Source organism: Apium graveolens, chromosome 7 (genome assembly GCF_009905375.1).
Source record: "Apium graveolens cultivar Ventura chromosome 7, ASM990537v1, whole genome shotgun sequence".
In the NCBI taxonomy this organism is placed as follows: domain Eukaryota; kingdom Viridiplantae; phylum Streptophyta; class Magnoliopsida; order Apiales; family Apiaceae; genus Apium; species Apium graveolens.
In genome coordinates, this window is record NC_133653.1 from 80811592 (window position 1) to 80831985 (window position 20394).

The 20394-nt window shown below is 37.8% G+C and overlaps 2 protein-coding genes across 2 annotated transcripts; both read left to right on the forward strand.

Annotated features, from left to right (window-relative positions):
* Positions 1-10712: 10712 nt before the first annotated feature.
* Positions 10713-13394, forward strand: LOC141673784 (uncharacterized). The gene has a single exon (XM_074480524.1). The coding sequence runs from the start codon at positions 10713-10715 to the stop codon at positions 13392-13394; it is 2682 nt and encodes an 893-aa protein (XP_074336625.1).
* A 234-nt stretch (positions 13395-13628) lies between these two features.
* On the forward strand, positions 13629-18683 carry LOC141673785 (uncharacterized). Its single transcript, XM_074480525.1, has 14 exons — positions 13629-13963; positions 14582-14653; positions 14758-15039; positions 15121-15315; positions 15421-15681; positions 16101-16502; positions 16582-16851; positions 16960-17273; positions 17372-17545; positions 17701-17805; positions 17893-17968; positions 18055-18159; positions 18240-18327; positions 18437-18683. Exons 2-13 carry the CDS (start codon positions 14627-14629, stop codon positions 18321-18323), a joined length of 2295 nt encoding a protein of 764 aa, XP_074336626.1. The 5' UTR covers positions 13629-13963; positions 14582-14626; the 3' UTR covers positions 18324-18327; positions 18437-18683.
* Positions 18684-20394: the final 1711 nt, after the last annotated feature.

The following is a 20394-nucleotide window of genomic DNA, read 5'->3' on the forward strand; positions in this document are numbered from 1 at the left end:
CAAAAGGAGAAAGCGGCGGAACCAAGGAAGACTACTGTTGAACATACTCTGCCTGAGGCTAATACAGGGGAGAAACAACTCTATCCTCCACCACCTTTTCCTAAGAGATTGCAGCAACAAAAGCTGGATAGACAGTTCGGAAAGTTTCTGGAGGTGTTCAAGAAACTTCACATAAATATACCTTTCGCTGAGGCTCTTGAACAAATGCCTAGTTATGCGAAGTTTATGAAGACTATTCTTTCAAGGAAGGTGAAACTGGATGACCTTGAAACCGTTGCTCTCACGGAAGAGTGCAGCGCTGTTCTGCAGCAAAAGTTACCACCAAAACTGAAAGATCCAGGAAGCTTCACCATTCCTTGCACAATTGGCAATCTGACGTTTGACAAGTGCCTTTGTGATTTGGGAGCAAGCATTAATCTGATGCCGTTGTCGATCTTTAAAAAGCTGGATCTGCCTGATCCAAAACCCACATACATGTCGCTACAATTGGCTGACCGTTCCATTACTTACCCAAGGGGCATTGTTGAGGATATGCTCGTCAAGGTGGATAAGCTCTTCTTTCCAGCAGATTTTGTTATTCTGGATTTTGAGGAAGATAAGAAGATTCCTATAATCTTGGGAAGGCTTTTTTTGGCTACTGGCCGTACCTTGATAGATGTGCAAAAAGGTGAACTTACTATGCGGGTCCAAGATCAGGATGTGACCTTCAACGTATTCAAGGTAATGAAATTCCCTACAGAAGATGAGGAGTGCTTAAAAGTGGATGTGATTGATTCTGCGGTTACTTCGGAACTCGATCACATGCTAATGTCTGATGCATTAGAAAAGGCCTTAGTGGGGGATTTTGACAGCGATGATGAAGATAGCAACAAGCAATTACAATATCTGAATGCTTCTCCCTGGAAGCGAAAGCTGGACATACCATTTGAATCTCTTGGTACTTCTGACCTTAAGAACGCTGAAAGGAAGCTCAAACCATTAATAGAGGAAGCACCTACCTTGGAGCTCAAGCCATTACCTGAGCACTTGAGGTATGCTTTTTTAGGTGATTCATCTACGTTACCTGTTATTATTTCATCTGACCTTTCAGGTAGTGAGGAAGACAAGCTCTTAAGGATTTTGAGAGAATTCAAATCGGCTATAGGATGGACCATAGCAGACATCAAGGGGATAAGTCCTTCATATTGTATGCATAAAATTCTGCTAGAGAAAGGTAGTAAGCCAACTGTGGAACAGCAGCGAAGACTGAATCCCATCATGAAGGAGGTGGTGAAGAAAGAAATTCTGAAATGGCTAGATGCAGGCATCATTTATCCTATTTCTGACAGCTCGTGGGTGAGCCCCGTACAATGTGTACCTAAGAAGGGAGGTATCACTGTGGTCGCAAATGAAAAGAATGAGCTCATCCCTACTCGAACAGTTACAGGATGGAGAGTATGCATGGATTATAGAAAATTGAACAAAGCCACAAGGAAGGATCACTTCCCTCTTCCATTTATTGATCAGATGCTTGACAGATTGGCGGGACATGAGTATTTTTGTCTTCTGGATGGTGATTCCGGGTATAATCAGATTTATATTGCACCAGAGGATCAGGAAAAGACTACCTTCACTTGTCCATTTGGCACGTTTGCTTTTCGCAGAGTTTCGTTTGGGTTATGTGGCACCCCGGCCACCTTTCAGAGATGTATGATGGCTATATTCTCTGACATGATTGGAAATAACGTCGAAGTGTTCATGGATGACTTCTCCGTCTTTGGACACTCATATGATGAATGTTTGAATAATCTGCGCGCCGTACTCAAAAGATGCGTGGAAACTAATTTGGTGCTTAATTGGGAGAAATGTCATTTTATGGTGCGTGAAGGCATTATCCTTGGGCATAAGGTCTCTAGCAAGGGTCTGGAGGTGGACAAGGCCAAGGTGGGAGTCATTGAAAATCTTCCCCCACCTAATTCTGTGAAAGGAATCCGTAGTTTTCTTGGTCATGCGGGTTTTTATCGGCAATTCATCAAGGACTTTTCAAAGATATCTAAGCCGTTGTGCAATTTGCTTGAGAAAGATGTGTCTTTCAAATTTGATGATGAATGTTTGGCAGCATTCGAGACTCTCAAGAAGAGTTTGATCACTGCACCAGTTATTACAACACCAGATTGGACAGAACTGTTTGAGATGATGTGTGATGCGAGTGATTATGCGGTAGGTGCAGTTCTGGGACAGCGCAAGAAAAATCTCTTCCATGTGGTCTACTATGCGAGTAAGACTTTAAATGGTGCCCAATTGAACTACACCACTACTGAGAAGGAGCTTTTGGCTATAGTCTTTGGTTTTGAGAAATTTTGATCTTATCTGCTTGGTACGAAAGTAACAGTATTCACTGATCATGCAGCTATTCGCTATCTGGTTTCTAAGAAGGATTCGAAGCCGAGACTTGGGTGCTTTTACTTCAGGAATTTGAGTTAGAGATCAAAGATAGAAAAGGTACTGAGAATCAAGTAGCTGACCATCTCTCTAGGTTGGAGAATCCCGATTCTACTTCACAAGATAGGACGTTAATCAATGAATCTTTTCCGGATGAGCAGTTGTTTGCAATTCAGGAGGAAGAACCATGGTTTGCAGATATTGTAAACTATCTCGTCAGCAATATAATGCCTCCTAATTTGACATCCGCTCAAAAGAAGAAGTTTCTGCATGAGGTGAAGTGGTATATGTGGGATGAACCATATTTGTTTAGACATGGAGCTGACCAGATAATCAAGAGATGTATCCCGTTCTGTGAGACGGAGGGGATATTACGAGACTGCCATTCCACGATTTATGGTGGACACTATGGTGGTGAGAAGACGGTAGCTCGTATTCTGCAAGCAGGTTTTTTCTGGCCTACTTTGTTCAAGGATGCTCATCAGTTTGTTTTAAGGTGTGATCGTTGCCAAAGAGTGGGAAATTTGTCAAGGAAGGATGAAATGCCATTAAATGTGATGCTTGAAGTCGAGGTCTTTGATGTATGGGGAATCGATTTCATGGGGCCTTTTATCTCGTCTGGCAATAATCAGTACATCTTGCTGGCAGTCGATTATGTCTCAAAATGGGTCGGAGTTAAAGCTTTACCGACAAATGATGCAAAGGCAGTGCTAAATTTTCTTCATAAGCAAATTTTCACAAGGTTTGGAACACCTCGGGTAATCATAAGTGATGAAGGATCGCATTTTTGCAACCGTAAGTTCACTTCTATGACGCAGCGTTATAATGTGAATCATCGAGTAGCTACTGCCTATCATCCGCAAACAAATGGTCAAGCGGAAGTGTCTAACAGAGTGATAAAGCGCATTCTAGAGAAGGTTGTTTGTCCGTCAAGGAAGGATTGGTCTTTAAAGCTCGATGAAGCTGTTTGGGCTTACAGAACAGCATACAAAACTCCACTTGGGATGTCACCATTTCAGTTGGTGTACGGTAAGGGATGTCATCTACATGCGGAGCTTGAGCATAAGGCCTACTGGGCATTGAAGAAGTTGAACCTGGATTTAGATGCAGCTGGTAAGAAAAGAATGCTTCAGCTTAATGAACTTGATGAATTTCGACTTCAAGCGTACGAAAATAACAAAATGTATAAGGAAAAGGTGAAGAGGTGGCACGATAGGAAGCTGCATCCAAAGTTATTTGTGCCAGGGTAACAAGTTCTCTTATTCAACTCTCGGCTCCGACTTTTTCCTGGGAAGTTGAAATCAAGGTGGTCTGGACCTTTTATTGTCAAAACTGTGTTTCCACATGGAGCGGTGGAAATTTTTGAGAATGATCCGGACCAAGCATTCAAGGTTAACGGTCAGCGGTTGAAGCACTACTATGGGGACATGGCAAACCGAGAAGTGGTTAGTGCCATTTTGTTGACTACTTGAGAAGGGTACGAAACGTCAAGCTAATGACGAAAAAGAAGCGCTGCGTGGGAGGCAACCCATGAATTGTTGTTACAGGAACCCTTAGAAGTTAATAACCTATCCAAAAACACAAAAAAATCAGAAAACAGGGGCTGAAAAAAAAAATTCCAGTGACCCCCTGAGCGCCCGCTCAGCTTTGCTGAGCGACCGCGCAGCAAGCTGAGCGCCCGCACAGCAAGCTGAGCGCCCGCTCAGCTTTGCTGAGCGAACGCTCAGGGGTCGAGTACCAGAATTTTTTTTCAGTTCAGAAAAAAAAAACACAAAAACAGTTTTAGCCCATAAACCCACGATTTGTTCCCACTACCCCATCATTTTAATCCTTAATTCCCAAACCCTAATCTAATCCACACCCTATATATACATACACCTATCCTACATATCTCCCACAAAACTTCCTACACTTAAACCCTCTCATAAACATCAAAAATCAGTTCTTACACACTTTTATTCACGAATTAATGGCACCCAAGAGAGCACGCACTATTGACAGCAGCAGCACAGTTCCTACTGTTGATTCATCGAGGGGTACTGCTGCAAGGCCTCGGTTAACTGACAGAGCTGCGGAGGAGGAGTACACTAGGCTGTTGGGAAAGCCGATTCTGAAGGAGAGGGGGTTTTTACCATCGGGGAGGGATGGTGAGTTGCTGCCCATGATTGCAGAGAAGGGGTGGATAGCTTTTTGTGAGTCACCCGAAGCAGTATCGATGAGCGTTGTTCGTGAGTTCTACGCGAATGCGAAGGCCGAAAAGAATGGGTTTTCTGTGGTCCGTGGGCTGACGGTTGATTATCATCCTGCGGCGATTCGCCGTGTGATTGGACAGCGAGAGAGGAAGCCCGAGGAGGAGAACTGGAATGAAAAGACTGCTGAAATTTTTGACTTGGATTTGATTTGTGCGAATCTCTGTCGACCGGGCACAGTTTGGACCTGCAGGACCGGCACTAATGAGTATCGTCACTTTCCGGCGATCGCCATGAACAGGTATGCCCGTGCATGGAATGCATTTATTTGTGCTAATATTTTGCCTTCTTCGCATGCACACGAGGTCACAGTTGAGAGAGCACAGTTGTTGTGGGGAATTCTGAATGAGGAATACTATGTGGACCTTGGTGAGTTTATCTACCAAGGAATTCTGAAGTTTTTGAGGGGAGCGATGCATATGAACATCCCTTATGCATCTACGGTTACGAAGCTATGCCGAGCAGTGGGAGTGAACTGGCCGGCTCATGAGCAGTTGCAGTTGCCAGCAGCTCCGATTGATTCTGGCACTCTGAATGGGATGCAGGAGTGGACTGGTGGTGAGCCTGAGGAGCATGGGCTGGGTTATCATCTTCCAGGAGGGCGTCCAGCACGAGGTGCTACTATGGCTAGGCCAGGGCGTGGTGAGGCTGGTTCTTCGAGAGCTCAGGAGGGTGCTGGGATGGTTGATGCCCAGTATAGGAGGCTTTCACGGCGGATGGATGCCATGTATGAGATGCAGAGCAGGTTTGTTCAGGAGCTCACCCTTGCGTTAGGGACTGCTTTTCGAGGCCTTGGAGCTGATATCCAGTGGCCAGTTTTTGGTGAGGACTCTGCATACCCGCCGCCTGATACTCCACCCACTGAGGGTGATGATGATGATGACTCCGAGTAGGTATACCCTGTGTTCCTTTCTACTACTTTCATTGAGGACAGTGAAGATTTTTAGTTTGGTGGTGGTAGTTAAGGAATATTGTGTGTGTGTCATTTAGTTGCATATTCATGATAGTTTAGTTCATATAGTTGCATAATTTATGCCATATAGTTTTTTTTATGAATGTCATGTAGCTCATGCATTTACCATGATCCCTTTTGCAATGATTTATTGACTGAATTGTGATATTGATGAGAGTGTAGTGATAGCATTAAAGTGATATTATGTTGTGTAGGTTGATATGCATGCTAGAAACAATTGTAAGTCCACTAAGTCTTAGAGAATGCGTAAGGGCTAGATTGTTGTTATGATTTGGTTATTTTCAAGGTCAATCTACTTATTATGCTTAGAATTCGATTATAGGTTCTTAGTGATTAAGACATGAAAAAGAAAAAATTTTGGAGAAAAAAATATGGAAGTTGTTGCTAGTTGTGGCTAGGCGTCAAATGGCTAGTAGCCGGCTCGCATATGGTGCGAGTAGTCTAGGGTTGAGCAAGATGGAGTGAAATGCACTTGCTCAGAAGTATTAAAAAAAAAATTGCATAATTGATCAAGAGTTGGCTCTTTGGTATTCGAGTTATTAAGTTCTTAGGGGACTTTGTGCCTAGTGACCTAAGGCTTTTAGAGTCTGGGATCCGCTAACCTAACGCTCGTTACATGGATACCATTGTATAAGTCTTTTGTGGACCTCACTCATTGCACGGTCAAATAAGCATTTGAGTTGTAAATAAAAAGCACGATTCTGTAGTAAGCTCCAGAGTTCTTGTAGTGTTGAATATCACTTTGTGCCTAGAATTTTTTATTCTTTGTATAATCATAGGATTGCCTTGAGGATAGTCTAGTCATAGTAATTGGTCTAGTTCCGAAGCATATCTGTTAAGCATTTGCTCGGAATATTACAATTAGGTTAGGAAGGAGTTCTCGGAAGAGTTTCGGGTTCCAAAAACGTAACAACGGGTGACGTCGGTTGGTTCCCGTTTTTATAAAATAGATTTTAAATACTCAGAAAAAGATTTTTATAAATTTCATATGATCCTTATAAATCCATAAATCAACATAAAAATAATTAGGAAGATATGACAATTATCTATATTTTATTTTGGGCATATAACAATTAAAATACTCAATTAATATTATTTTTGAATATCCAAGTACAGATAACACTTAACAATTAACTCACCGAATAGATACTGAATACACATAATAATTATTTAATAGCAAAAAGAATCACACGATATATCCCGAATATTACATGTTCCTTCTTTCCACCACTTTATTCTATTGTGGAGTTCTTGCTGTTGAAAATTCATGCATGATTCCATTCTCTTCACAATATGATCTCATCACAGAATTCTTGAACTCAGTTCCATTGTCACTCCTGATTCTTGTTACTTTGAAATCAGGATGATTGTTGACTTGTCTTATGTGATTGATAATTATTTCACTGGCTTCATCTTTGGATTTGAGAAAATATGTCCAAGAGAACTTTGAGAAATCATCCACAATTACTAGATGATAAGTGGCATTTTATACCACTTAGAACGTCTTAAAATGGCTTAAATTGGTGTCTTGAAATCAAGTATTTTGTGTATTTGATGCGTTTTTCTAGTGTTTATGCATTTCAGGGTTTTAGTTGCATTTCGGGGGAGGAATCATCAAGAATAAGCCTTGGCATGTGTTCACCATTGCGAGAGGAAAGAAACGGGCAGATTACGGTGAAGAAACGGAGCGAAATCAGAATTTTTCCAGTAGAGGTCTGAGCGCCCGCTCAGCATTGCTGAGCGGCCGCGCAGCAAGCTGAGCGCGCGCTCAGCTATGCTGAGCGGCCGCGCAGGGTCGGGAAAAAAGACAAATTATTTTAGGACTTCTACTTCTGTTTGGTTTCCACTTCTATGTAATCTGAGTTTTATGGGACTATTATATAAGTAGATTTGAGACGTTTTCACAAGTGTGGATTGAAGAAGATTGTGTTTTTACGCAAGGAGATAAGGAAGAAGACCGATTTAGCACACCGCAACGAAGAGGAAGCATATATTTTTGTGATTCTTGTTTCGTTGTAACGTTGGATGCTAGTTTTCTTGCTTTGAACTTATTTACTCTTGTGACGTACTCTGTTTTAATATAATTAGTTTAGTTATTATTTTCTTGTGTTTGTTTATCATGATTTCATATGAACCCATGATGACGATAAGTGCTATTATGGGCTAATCGTGATCATGGGGTTGCAACGGATTTATTATGGAATTCTTTAGTTAATTGTTTAATACTTTAGTGTGTGATGATTGCATGATATCTAGTATTGGTTGTGCGTATTCGTCTTATGTGCGTCGCGAACATATAAGATAGGGTGTTAATCTCTTGTGAAGCGACGGTGGATCTTGAGATTTAGAACTTGCCATGCTAGCATAGGTTCATGTACGTTGTGCATGATTAGTGGGTAACTCTAACAGTTTTATTTGCCCTATGTAATCAAAAGGAATAACTTGTGCTTAAATCGTTGTGTTGTCAATTTCTGTAGACATATGGGAACTCAACATAATTGATGACTATTCAACTTCTATCTTAATTGTGGATGCTTGGTAGAATGGTATTAGTACAATGAAAGTTGGCTTTTATCAGTTTCGTGTTATTCGATTAATATCATCACTGTCACATGCTAAAGGTAATAACAATGGCTATAGAAGGAAGCAATAACGAAGTTGTGATCTCATGAGTGTTTTATTATTGATAAATTGAAGTGTTAGTTAAGTGATTAATTAAGTAGTTAATTATAGTTAATATTTAATCAACAATTTTAAGTGTTAGTATCTTAACATTGAGAAGTAATCATACATTGGTGAGTGAGTTTAATTAGACAATAATTTAGTCTGAGTCTCTGAGGGAACGAACTAAAAAGTATTCTATATTACTTGTGAACGCGTATGCTTGCGTGAATATTAGCGCGTGTTTTCGCCCTAACACTAGACAGTATCATTTCCTTGAGATGGACAATACATTGATTGGTCTAAATAAGTCCATGTGTAGAAGTTGCAAAGGTTCTTCAATTGTTGAATCAAGTTTCTTTCTGAATGATGCCTTGATTTGCTTTCCTTTCTGACATCACTAGTACAAAATTGGTTTTTTACGTCGCGCATTTTACGTCGCACATTGGAAAGTGCGACATATATATCTCTTTATACGTCGGTGTTTTCAGACCCCGACGTATATTAACCTATTATAAGCACTTTTTACATCGGTTCAAAAAAAAACCGACGTATATTTTGATCATATACGTCGGTCTTTTGTTACCCGACGTATAACATTTTAATTTACGTCGTATCATTTTAACCCGATGTATAAAGTTTGTATACATAGTTGACATATATGTCGGTGTTTTTGAGATCCGATGTATAAAAGTGGCAATATATATCACGGTTCATTATAATCCGACGTATATAATTCCAGTTTTATCAAAAATATAAAATTAAAATTTTTAATCAGACTAGCGCGCGAAGCAATTGGGAAACAGGCGGGGATAGAAAAAGTAATGGCTAGTTGTTGAAACTCTCTTCTTCAATTCCCAGCAAACAAAACACACCTAAGCTATCTATTATCAAACTCATCGGACCAAGAAGTTGCCCTAATTCATCTTATAATTGGTACCTAAACTCTTAATTGTATACACGCTCTTTATCTCCTCCAGATCTCCGGCTAATTTAATCGATAACCAACACACTCTCCCACTAATTTAATCGGTAACTTCTTCTCTCCCTCTCTCCCTCCCCCCCCCTCTCTCTCTCTCTCTCTCTCTCTCTCTCTCGCCCCCCCCCTCTCTCCCCTCGCATCCTCTGCAACTTCCCCATCTCTCTCTGTGGCGCTCTACTGTGTAGGTATTTAAAGTGGTTATAATTTGTTTTTAATTAATTTGTTATTGAAACTTGTTAGATTTGTTCTGCATATCTTCAAACTGAGCAATTTGAGTTTCTTGTTTCTAGCTTTTTGGTGATAGTTATATGATTTTAATTAATAAGCATCTCAATAATGACATGTCAGGGGAGAAAATCTTGACTTCATTCACTGAGTTTTTTATGCATAGATATTATATTTGTGTGTGAATTGTATATATGAAAAGCCCTGATTATATACCAAACTTCAGACAATAAACTGTTCTGATGTAGAAGGTTGTGAGCAGCAAATTATATACCATTGAAAAGATATCAGAGTCTAGTTTTTTATGCAAAAAACGGTTTGTGAAAATAAAATTTCTACAAAAAGTTACAGCAGTTTTAGTGAAGAAGGGTCATGCTGGGCAGATTTGTGGGTTCTGTTTTATACCAAGTGGGTCTCTGTTTTATCTTCTTTTTTGTTCCTCTGTATACATTTGTTTTGTTCAGTTAAATTCAATGATTATATTGTTCTTGTGTTCTCATGTTAGGCATGTTATAAATTTACAAACAGTTTCTTAATTCCCTGCCCATTCACATGTATGGTTGACTAGATTTGTTTAAAAATAAATGGGTTAGAAGACATAGTACAAATAACATTTGGTGATCATTCAAATAGTTGCAGGAGGCTGTCTATCCTATTTGCTCAAACGCCTAATATATAAATTAGGTAGTACATTACATTTATTTATATATGAGTAACATAGTAATTTATTACAGATAAAATATATAACTTGTATTTCTTAAATCAAAAGGAAAAGGGATTGTTGCTTTGTGCTCTTAGCAAGGTACTATAGAATTATATTACTATTTTTATTTCTATCAAAATTTTCTATTTTATACATGAATTTGTTAGTTTTGTTTGTTGTCATTGCCAATTTAAGGAGTACAATTGACATGTACTAGGAAATTGAAAAACATCCATGGCTTAATTGTATTGGTAAATTACTCTTGCCATATGTTAACATTATTTTGGACTTTTTTGCTGATCTTGATGTTTTTTTTGTGAATATATATTTTTAGCATTTCAATAATATATATTTCTAAATTTAGATTAAATTTCGGTAATAATAGTACAATTAAATGTAGAATTAAGATAACAACAATGCAAGTATTTTTGCAATTATTACTAAATATCTGTTTTCGTACGTATAATGTAAATGTGATTTGGCAGTTAGTAAATCATCATGGATCGCCAGACATGGATGTACGAAATTCCACGTGCAACAGCTGAGTATATTAATGGTGTTGAAGACTTCATCAAATGTGCAACATCATATCTAGAAAAGAAGCAGAAAGAAGACGGAAAAGAACAAATGATCTTATGTCCATGTCGTGATTGTAATAATTTTAAAAAGTACCGTAATATTGATACAGTGCGAGATCATCTCTTTCGTCGTGGTTTTAAGGAGGGTTATTTGAAGTGGATTTGGCATGGTGAAGTTGCATCTGCGAGGACCTCGGGTACAAAACATGGAAGGGAGGAAGATAGTAAGGCGAATAAGGACGTAGAAGATGTGGAAAATGACAGGATACATGAGATGGTACAAGATATGGAAGATCATTTCATGCACCAACCAAACATCCTTTTTAGTTTGGTTGACGATTCCAAGAAACTTTTGTATCATGGGTGTAACGATCAATGTACTAGGTTGTCAGCAACCTTGAAGTTGTGTAAGCTAAAAGTAAAGCATAACTGGAGTGACAAGAGTTTCACAGAGATACTTCAATTTTTAGGAGAAATACTTCCTACGAGCAACACACTCCCTACTTCTACTTACGAGGCAAAAAAGGTATTGTGTCCCATGGGCATGAATGTAAAAAAGATACATGCTTGTCCAAATGACTGTGTGTTATTCCGAAATGAGCATGAAGATTTGGACAGATGTCCTAAGTGTGGTGCATCTCGGTATAAGCAACATGGTAAAAGGCCTCCTGCCAAAGTAATGTGGTATTTACCCATAGTGCCTCGATTTAGACGCCTTTTTGCGAATGCAAAAGATGCAAAGCTTCTTAGGTGGCATGTAGAGGGGAGAAAATCTGATGGGATGCTCAGACACCCTGGTGACTCTCCACAATGGAGAACCATTGATGGAAAGTTTCCTGAATTTAGTGAGGAACCTAGAAATCTACGGCTTGGACTTTCTGCAGATGGCATGAATCCATATCGCACAATGAGTTCTAACCATAGCACGTGGCCAGTTATTTTGACGGTTTATAATTTGCCTCCGTGGTTGTGCATGAAGCGCAAGTATATAATGTTGACGTTGCTAGTATCAGGTCCCAAGGAACCAGGGAATAATATAGATGTTTTTCTCGAGCCGCTTATTGAAGACTTAAAACTATTGTGGGACGAAGGTGTGACGGTTTATGATGCTTATAGTCAATCTGATTTCACTTTACGTGCTATGATATTTTGCACCATAAGTGATTTTCCAGCCTATGGAAACCTTTCAGGGTACAGCGTCAAAGGAGCTAAAGCATGTCCTATTTGTGAAGAGGGTACAAATGATCGACGCTTAAACAATTGCAAGAAAAATGTATATATGGGTCATCGAGCATTTCTTCATTCTAATCACCCTTATCGGAAACAGAAACAGTCTTTCGATGGAAATATCGAGTCTCGGGTTGCTCCTTTGCCTTTAACCGGACAACAGATTTTTGAACGGGTCAAAGATATTGAAGTTGTACTAGGAAAACTTTATAAAAAGCCCAGCCAAAGCAAAGTCTGGAAGAAGAGATCAATTTTTTGGGATCTCCCATATTGGGAACACTTGCAGGTTAGACATTGTCTTGATTTTATGCATATTGAGAAAAATGTTTGTGAAAGCATTATTGGGACATTGTTGAACATACCTGGAAAAACAAAGGATGGGGTTAAAGCAAGATTAGACATGGAGGAAATGGGAATACGAACAGAACTAGCACCACAAGTCTCGGGAAAACGTTCATATTTGCCTCCAGCCTGTTATACTCTTTCGAGGAAGGAGAAAATTAGCTTCTGTGAGTGTTTATCAGGTGTCAAGGTTCCATCTGGATATTCTTCAAACATTAAAAAGCTTGTGTCGATGAAAGATTTGAAACTAGTGGGGTTAAAATCACATGATTGTCATGTTTTAATGCAACATTTATTGCCAATTGCCATTCGGGGTATTTTGCCAAGGCATGTGAGATTGGTTATCACGAAATTATGTTTCTTCTTCAATGCTATATGCAGTAAGGTGATTGATCCTATGGTGTTGGATAAATTACAAGCTGATATTATAGTTACACTCTGTGAATTCGAAATGTATTTTCCTCCTTCTCTCTTTGATATTATGGTACATTTAGTTATTCATCTTGTGAGAGAGATAAAATTATGTGGTCCGTTACACTTGCGACAGATGTATCCATTCGAGAGATTCTTGTGTATCTTGAAAGCATATGTTAGGAATCGGTACCGGCCAGAAGGTAGCATAATCGAGGGATATTTGGTTGAAGAGACTATTGAATTTTGTACCGAGTATTTAGCATCGGTTGATCCTATTGGAATTCCTAAATCTCGTCATGAGGGAAGACTTGAAGGTCAGGGCACGTTGGGAAATAAAATGATAAATCCTAGCGCTGAATTGTGTGAAAGAGCTCATTTATTTGTCTTGCAACACATGACTGAAGTTGATCCTTATTTAAAGGAGCACATAGCCTTGATTCGGCAAATGAATCCTTTAAAGAGTGGAAAGTGGGTTACAAATGAACACAATCGCTCTTTTACTCGGTGGTTTAAAGACAGAGTAATGTCTCAATTGTCACAAAGGCCTGACACCATTTCTAATACATTAAAATGGTTGGCATATGGCCCTGACATGCCTGTGAGAAAGGTTATGATGTGAATGGGTACACTTTTTATACACAACGTCAAGATGCCAAAAGCACTATGCAGAACAGCGGTGTATCAGTAGAAGCTTCGTCAATAGAATTTGAAAGAGGTAACAATAATGCAACACGAGATGTGAAGCAGTTCTACTATGGTGTAATTGAAGAAATCTGGGAGCTCGGGTTCAAAGATTTCAATATTGCTCTTTTTAAATGCAAATGGGTTGACAATAGGCGTGGTGTGCGGTCCGATGAGTTAGGATTTACTTTGGTAGACTTTAGCCGTGTTGGTCATGAAGATGACCCATTTATATTTGCAACACAAGTGAAGCAAGTATTTTATATTCGAGACCCTGCTGATTCTAAGTGGTCTATTGTTCTTCAAAGTAAGAGACGTATTCTTGGTATTGACAATGTTGAAGACGAGGAGGAGTATGACCAATTTGATGAAAACCCCCCTTTCTCAATGGGTGTACCAAACTCACATGGACATGAGATTGTGGATGTAGATTATTTACGTAATGACCATGATGAAGGACTATGGATTGATAGCCAAGTATGATGCTTGATAGGAGATTCTGCGATGGTACTTTATCTTTGATCCTTTACTGATTTGCTGTTTGAACTGCATATGGCTTTTCGCCATGACTTCTTCACATAATCTACAATATTTTATTGATCTGGCTAAGAGTCGTAGAAGGTGTACAGAACCTGTCACCTAATTACCTTGCTTGCATGTTTTTTCATAAAACCTTTCAATTAATCTTCAGGTTTCCTTACCATGGAATGTTGTTTTTATTGATGATCTGATGACTGCATATTTGGATTTTATATTTGCTGTTATGGGATGTCTATTTGTTTATATTTTAGATTTTTGGTTTATAAAGTGCTACATGTGCTGTGATATTTGAATTCATATCAGAGGGTTCTCATTTACTATGCAGAAACTTAGTATAATATTATTCTAGTCTTTTTCCATCTTGTTTGAACTTATTATATTTTCATCCACAGATTAATATTAATATTTACATTAGAATTATTTCCAAATCCATTAGCTCAACCTTGCTGCAATTTGCGGTATAACTAATTTGTTCTGTTTTCATGTTTACAATCATTTTCTTAAGTGTTACTTGCATTTTTATGATTCTGTGATAATTCTGAGGTTACTAGGGTTTAACATGAGAATTTGATATATTCATTTTAGGTATTGGTCACTGCATTATCACAAGTCGTAACATTTCTCACATAAATGACTGGAACTCAACCTGCAGACACTGTAAGCATTAATATATGCATTTATGCTTTCCAATACACTTGCTTATCCGGTAGTTCATCTTGTTATCCATGTTGACTAATATCATATTTGCTATTATGATGTAGGTATTTCCCATGGACGAGGATAATACTGAGTCAAGTTCAAGTCAAGGAAACAAGAGAAAGACCCGAGGTCCAACGTTGTGCTCAAAATTAAAAGAAAAATTTAAAAATCAAAAAACAGAGTGCAGCCTTGACTTTGACGAAGATGGTAATCCTGTAGGGGATATGGCATCCCAATTTGCGTCTTATGTTGGAACAGCTGCTCGATTACATGTCAATATAAATATCAAGAGTTGGGATGTAGTTGATGAGGGATTAAAGGATATGATTTGGGAAGATATTAAGGTATGCAAATATAGTCTTGAAAACGTATTAGATGTCTATTCTTCATTGTCTTTATTTGCTAATTAAAATTAGTTACAATAGATGCACTGGAAATTAAAGGCTGACCAAATAAAAAAACAAGTGTTGGAAGCTGTAGGAAAGAGTTGGAAGGATTTCAAGGCGAATCTGGTTCGGCATTTTATGAGGTCGGGAAGGAACGCGTGTGAGACATATCCTTTCATCAACGAAGATGACTGGGAAACTTTTAAAACGATACATGAATCTGCCGAGTTTAAGGTAAGCATGAATCTGTCAAAACATTAATAGTTGCTTGAGTTAAATTTGATCACTTGCAATATTTTAATGCAAACCTCCTTTTGTTTTACATTCTTAAAAATGTAGGAAGTAAGTGAAAAAACAAAGGAAAGTCAAAAACACAACAAAGATCCACACTTTGTTGGAAAAGGTGGATATAGAGGAAACAGGGGCAAGTGGCGCCAAGATGATCCCATTGCTTCTTTAGACAAAACACAGTCATCCATTGATCCATCCATTCTATCGACTGAGCGTAGTTATGATTGGGTTAGAGCACGAACAAAAAAAAATGAAGATGGAAGCTTTTACATCCCTAATGACCATACTAAGGAAGTATTTCAGAAAATTGTAAGTAATTATAAGCTCAAGTGATCTCTTGATTTAACTGAACTTAGTGTTGACTGTAGTACAACTTTTGTTGAGCTTTGATTTGTTAAGGTTTTAATAGCTGGTTTGCTGAACAAAGTTGTTGATTAACTGTTTTTACAAATCTGCGCAGGATGACCCTTCATCACTAAAACTGCTGTAACTTTTTGTAGGAATTTTATTTTCACAAACCGTTTTTTGCATAAAAAACTAGACTCCGATATCTTTCCAATGGTATATAATTTGCTGCTCACAACCTTCTAGATCAGAACAGTTTATTGTCTGAAGTTTTGCAATCTGCTGATTTTAAATTTCCGATTTCTGTCTTTCACATTGCAGTTTTCAGTCTTTGCAGATTAGTTACACTATGTTGAGAGTTTTCACACTATTCTTGTGGACAGGGAGAGTTGCAAGGGCAAATATCTGATGGTTTATGGACTCCATGTGGTCACGATGACGTGCTGACTCGTGCACTTGGGAATAAGGAACATGGCGGACGCGTTAGAGGGGTTGGAGGAAGAGCAAAAATCAAGAGTGTATTTGGATCACAAAGAAGCAGACAAAGCGGAGTTGTCTCTATGGATGAGTTAAATACAATTACACAAGAAATTACCAAGAAAGTGAGAGAGGAGTGCCAAGAAATGATGAATGTCCAACTGCGAGGGATATATGATCAGTTGAAGCACATGGGTTTCACACTTCCAATTGATAATTTTGGGCAGGGAGAGAATGGTACACCACCAGAATTGGTTAAAAGTAGTTGCAATTCTGTGGATCAACCACAAAACTTCTTAAATATCAAGGTATGAAACATGTAATTGGTTTAGAGTTCTAGTTATATTTTCTGAACTAACCTGTCTCACTTTTGATATATCAATCTAGGTTCCAACTTTATGTCGCTTATGTGTTAAACACCCGGACAAAGGAAGGGTCATCGTGGGAAGGGGGCAAGTTTTTCCATTAAGCAGAGAGGGTGATAATTTTATTCATGGCATCCCAATTACACCAAATAATGTGAAAGTATGTGTCGATGAAGTTCTAATCGAATTTCAGCTTACTCCTCTTCCGGTGCCCTGTGATGAACATGAGACTGTAGGCAATGCAGCTGGGAGCTTTGTTCAATGGCCAAAAGATCTTGTTATCTTGGGGCAGGTAATATATATATCAATAAAGCACTAACTCTATTCATTTAATCCACTTACAGAACTATAGAGAAGTTTAAAGACAATACTAGTTTCAACTTAATTTATTTTTAATTAGGAACCCGAGAAGAAAAAGGGTCCTAAGGCACCTTCTCGAAAACTGAAAAAGATCGCTAGTAAAGAGTCAGCATCCCCGATTCTCAAGAATCAAGCTTCTCATAACGATGCCAGATTAAGTGAAAGGTGTCGAACTTTACGTTTCTTGATTGATAATATGCCTCCGGAATCTACTACTAAAGCTGCTGATAAAAATGTGGAGGTGTTTAAATTTCATGAAAATGTTAAAGATCCGATATATATAACCAGCGAGGATGTCTACGAGTTTTTGAGATTAAGTTGGCTTAATATACCTATTCTGCAGATTTTTATGATGTAAGACTGCAATTTCTTTCTCAACCATTTAACTAGTATCTAATTATATATGTTTGGTATGCATATAAACTAACTATGCAACATTTTTGACATACAAGGTACACTCACAAGTTGTGCACGGATTTCAAAGATAATTCATTTGCATTCATGTGTCCATCTGTATTAGCATTGGCGCGTGAATCTAAGTATCAAGATGCTACATCTAGATACATATGTGAGGTTATGAAAGATGCTAAGGAGAAACGTTTTATCCTAGCACCATACATTCAAAGGTAAGAAGATAAGCATTTGAGACTATCCCTATATTTTGCTCACCATTTGTGACTATCTCATACATAATTTTATCCAAGTATGAGGTTAATTACTAGACTAAAGATTATTCTGATTTAGGGATGTTTTAAGTTTTAACACAATTATTAAATTACAGTAAGCATTGGATGTTGCTTATGTATTGTGTTGAAGAAAGTGCTGTATACTTGTTTGATCCGCTAAAGCAAAAACGACAAATACACGTGAAGACTCCTTGGGAAACGTAAGTTATGAAAAATTTACTATAGTTTGTAGTTAAAGTAGTTCAAAATTTTTTATGTATCGAATTTTTTATTCTTATATATAACAGGGCATATAAAGTTGCTACTAAATATGGTTGTAAGAAGAATAATCAAAATAACCTGGTCTGGTACGATGAAGTTCAGGTATTCCTACACTATTTGTTTTGGTCTTACAACTCTTTTTCTAAATTTTTTTCTAGATTTTTAAATGTTTCAACTTTATTTTGTAGTGCCCTCAACAAAAAGGAGGTACTGAGTGTGGTTATTTTGTGATGAAATACATGAATGAGATAATCATGTTATCTCGTAAAGACCCTAAAACTAAGTGGAAGGAGGTACATAACATGGAACAAATATTTTTATAGATAGTAAACAAATAAATTGTGTACATGTTAGCATTTCATTTTCTTGACAGGTTCTTGGAAAAGGATACACAAACGAGCAAATTGGAGAAATTCGAGATATTTGGGCAGATTTTTTTATTCGTGAATATATGTGATTAGGTACATTATTCTGGCTTTAATAAGTTCGAAAAAAAAAATTCCATGATTTTTTACTCAGTATATATACATCACATATATACTTATTTGTTCTCACAAATTTTTGCTGTAGTGCTACGGTTGGGACTAGCTACTGCTAATCGGGAGTGTGATCATGTGTTAGTCTACATCAATTGTTAGATGGATACTGATTTCTTTTGGCATCGATTAATGATGGTTATCATGTGTACATGAAACATTTTGAAATGTATGGTACAATTAATTGTCATGCACATCAAGAATTTTTAAATATTATTGTAGATGATTTTCAAGTAATGGAACAACAGTTATTTTAATATTTTAAATCATTTGTTTAAGAATATTGGAGTGTAAGTTTTATTTACATTAAATTAATATTTGTTCAATATAGGGCAGGTATATTATCAATTTTCTAGCAAAATACGTCGGCTCAAAAAGGCAGGCGATGTATAAAATTCAGACATATACGCCGGTTAGTTAAAAAAGCGACATAAATAAGTGAACAATATACGTCGGTTTTAAAGTTTATACATCGACTACAAAAAATTTATACATCAGTCAATAGACTTTTATACGTCGGCGATAGAGAACATTATACGTCGGGGTTTTCATCTTTTACGTCGGTTTGAAAAGAGACGTATATTAGATATTTACGTCGCATTTTTAACCGCTGTAAAATCTTATGACTATATACGTCCCCCCTCTATACGTCGCCCTTTTGCCGACGTATAACACATATTTAACCGACGTAAAAGGCCAATTTTGTACTAGTGCATGCATCACACAGTCCATCCTTTGAGGAATACTTCTTACCAAATCTTTTCTGACCAGCTCATTCATAGTCTTGAAGTTAAGATGGGACAGCTTCTTGTGCCATAACCAACTTTCATCTTGCCTTGCCTTTCTAAATAGACAAGTAACAGATTCTGCATTTGATGAGTTGAAGTCAGCTAAATACACATTTCCTTTTCTCACTCCAGTGAGAACCACTTTGTTGCTTTTCTTGTTGGTCACAACACAGGCTTCAAAATTAAATGTTACTGAGTTGCCCTTATCACAAAGCTGGCTGATACTCAACAAATTGTGCTTGAGTCAATCCACTAGGGCAACTTCCTCAATGATGACATTATCTTTTGAAATCAAGCCATATCCCACAGTATAACCTTTTTTGTCATCTCTAAAAGTAATACTTGGGCCAGCTCTCTCCTTGAACTCAGTGAGCAGGGTAGAATCTCCAGTCATGTGCCTTGAGCACCCACTAACCAAATACCAAAGATTCTTTCTGTTTCCCTGCACACAATAAAATCAAATCAAATTGATTTTGGTACCCAAGTTTCCTTGGGTCCTGTTTTGTTAGCCTTTTTCTTAGGTTTCTTGGGCTTGTACTCATTTGATTTAGGCATTTGAATTTCTTCCTTAGTCAATTGAGTAGAACTCTTTGTAATATCCGGGATATATTGTGTAATTATTTTTGCTATTAAATAATTATTATGTGTGTTCAGTATCTATTATGTGAATTAATTGTTAAGTGTTATCGGTGTTTGGATATTTAAAAATATTATTAATTGAGTATTTTAATTTTTATATGTCCAAAATAACATATAGATACTTTTCATATCTTCCTAATTATTTTTATGATGATTTATGAATTTATAAGAATCATTTGAAATTTATAAAATCTTTTTCCGGGTATTTAAAATCTATTTTATAAAAACGGGAACCAACCGACGTCATCCATTGTTACGTTTTTGGAACCCGAAACTCTTCCGAGAACTCCTTCCTAACCTAATTGTAATATTCCGAGCATTTTCCATGTTTTGACTTTTTCGATCCGGCGTACGGTTTGTCCTGCGCAGGTCCCGGCGCAACGTTTTCGATACAATATTCGTTTCGGTAAATCAATAAAACTCGTATTTTCGATAAACGGGAGCTTTTTATTAAACTATCATAATTATCACTTCGTAATACGTGTAACCAGGCGCTGAGACCAAGACCGCAGTACAAATTGTACTGATTTGGATAATTATCCCGAAAACCGATACCGTTTGGATC

Coding starts and splice junctions, on each gene's coding strand:
- LOC141673784 (XM_074480524.1), top strand. CDS start 10,713: ATGGATCGCCAGACATGGATGTACGAAATTCCACGTGCAACAGCTGAG.
- LOC141673785 (XM_074480525.1), top strand. CDS start 14,627: ATGACTGGAACTCAACCTGCAGACACT. Junction 14,654..14,757: donor GAACTCAACCTGCAGACACT/GTAAGCATTAAT, acceptor ATTATGATGTAG/GTATTTCCCATGGACGAGGA. Junction 17,969..18,054: donor TCTGGTACGATGAAGTTCAG/GTATTCCTACAC, acceptor TTTATTTTGTAG/TGCCCTCAACAAAAAGGAGG.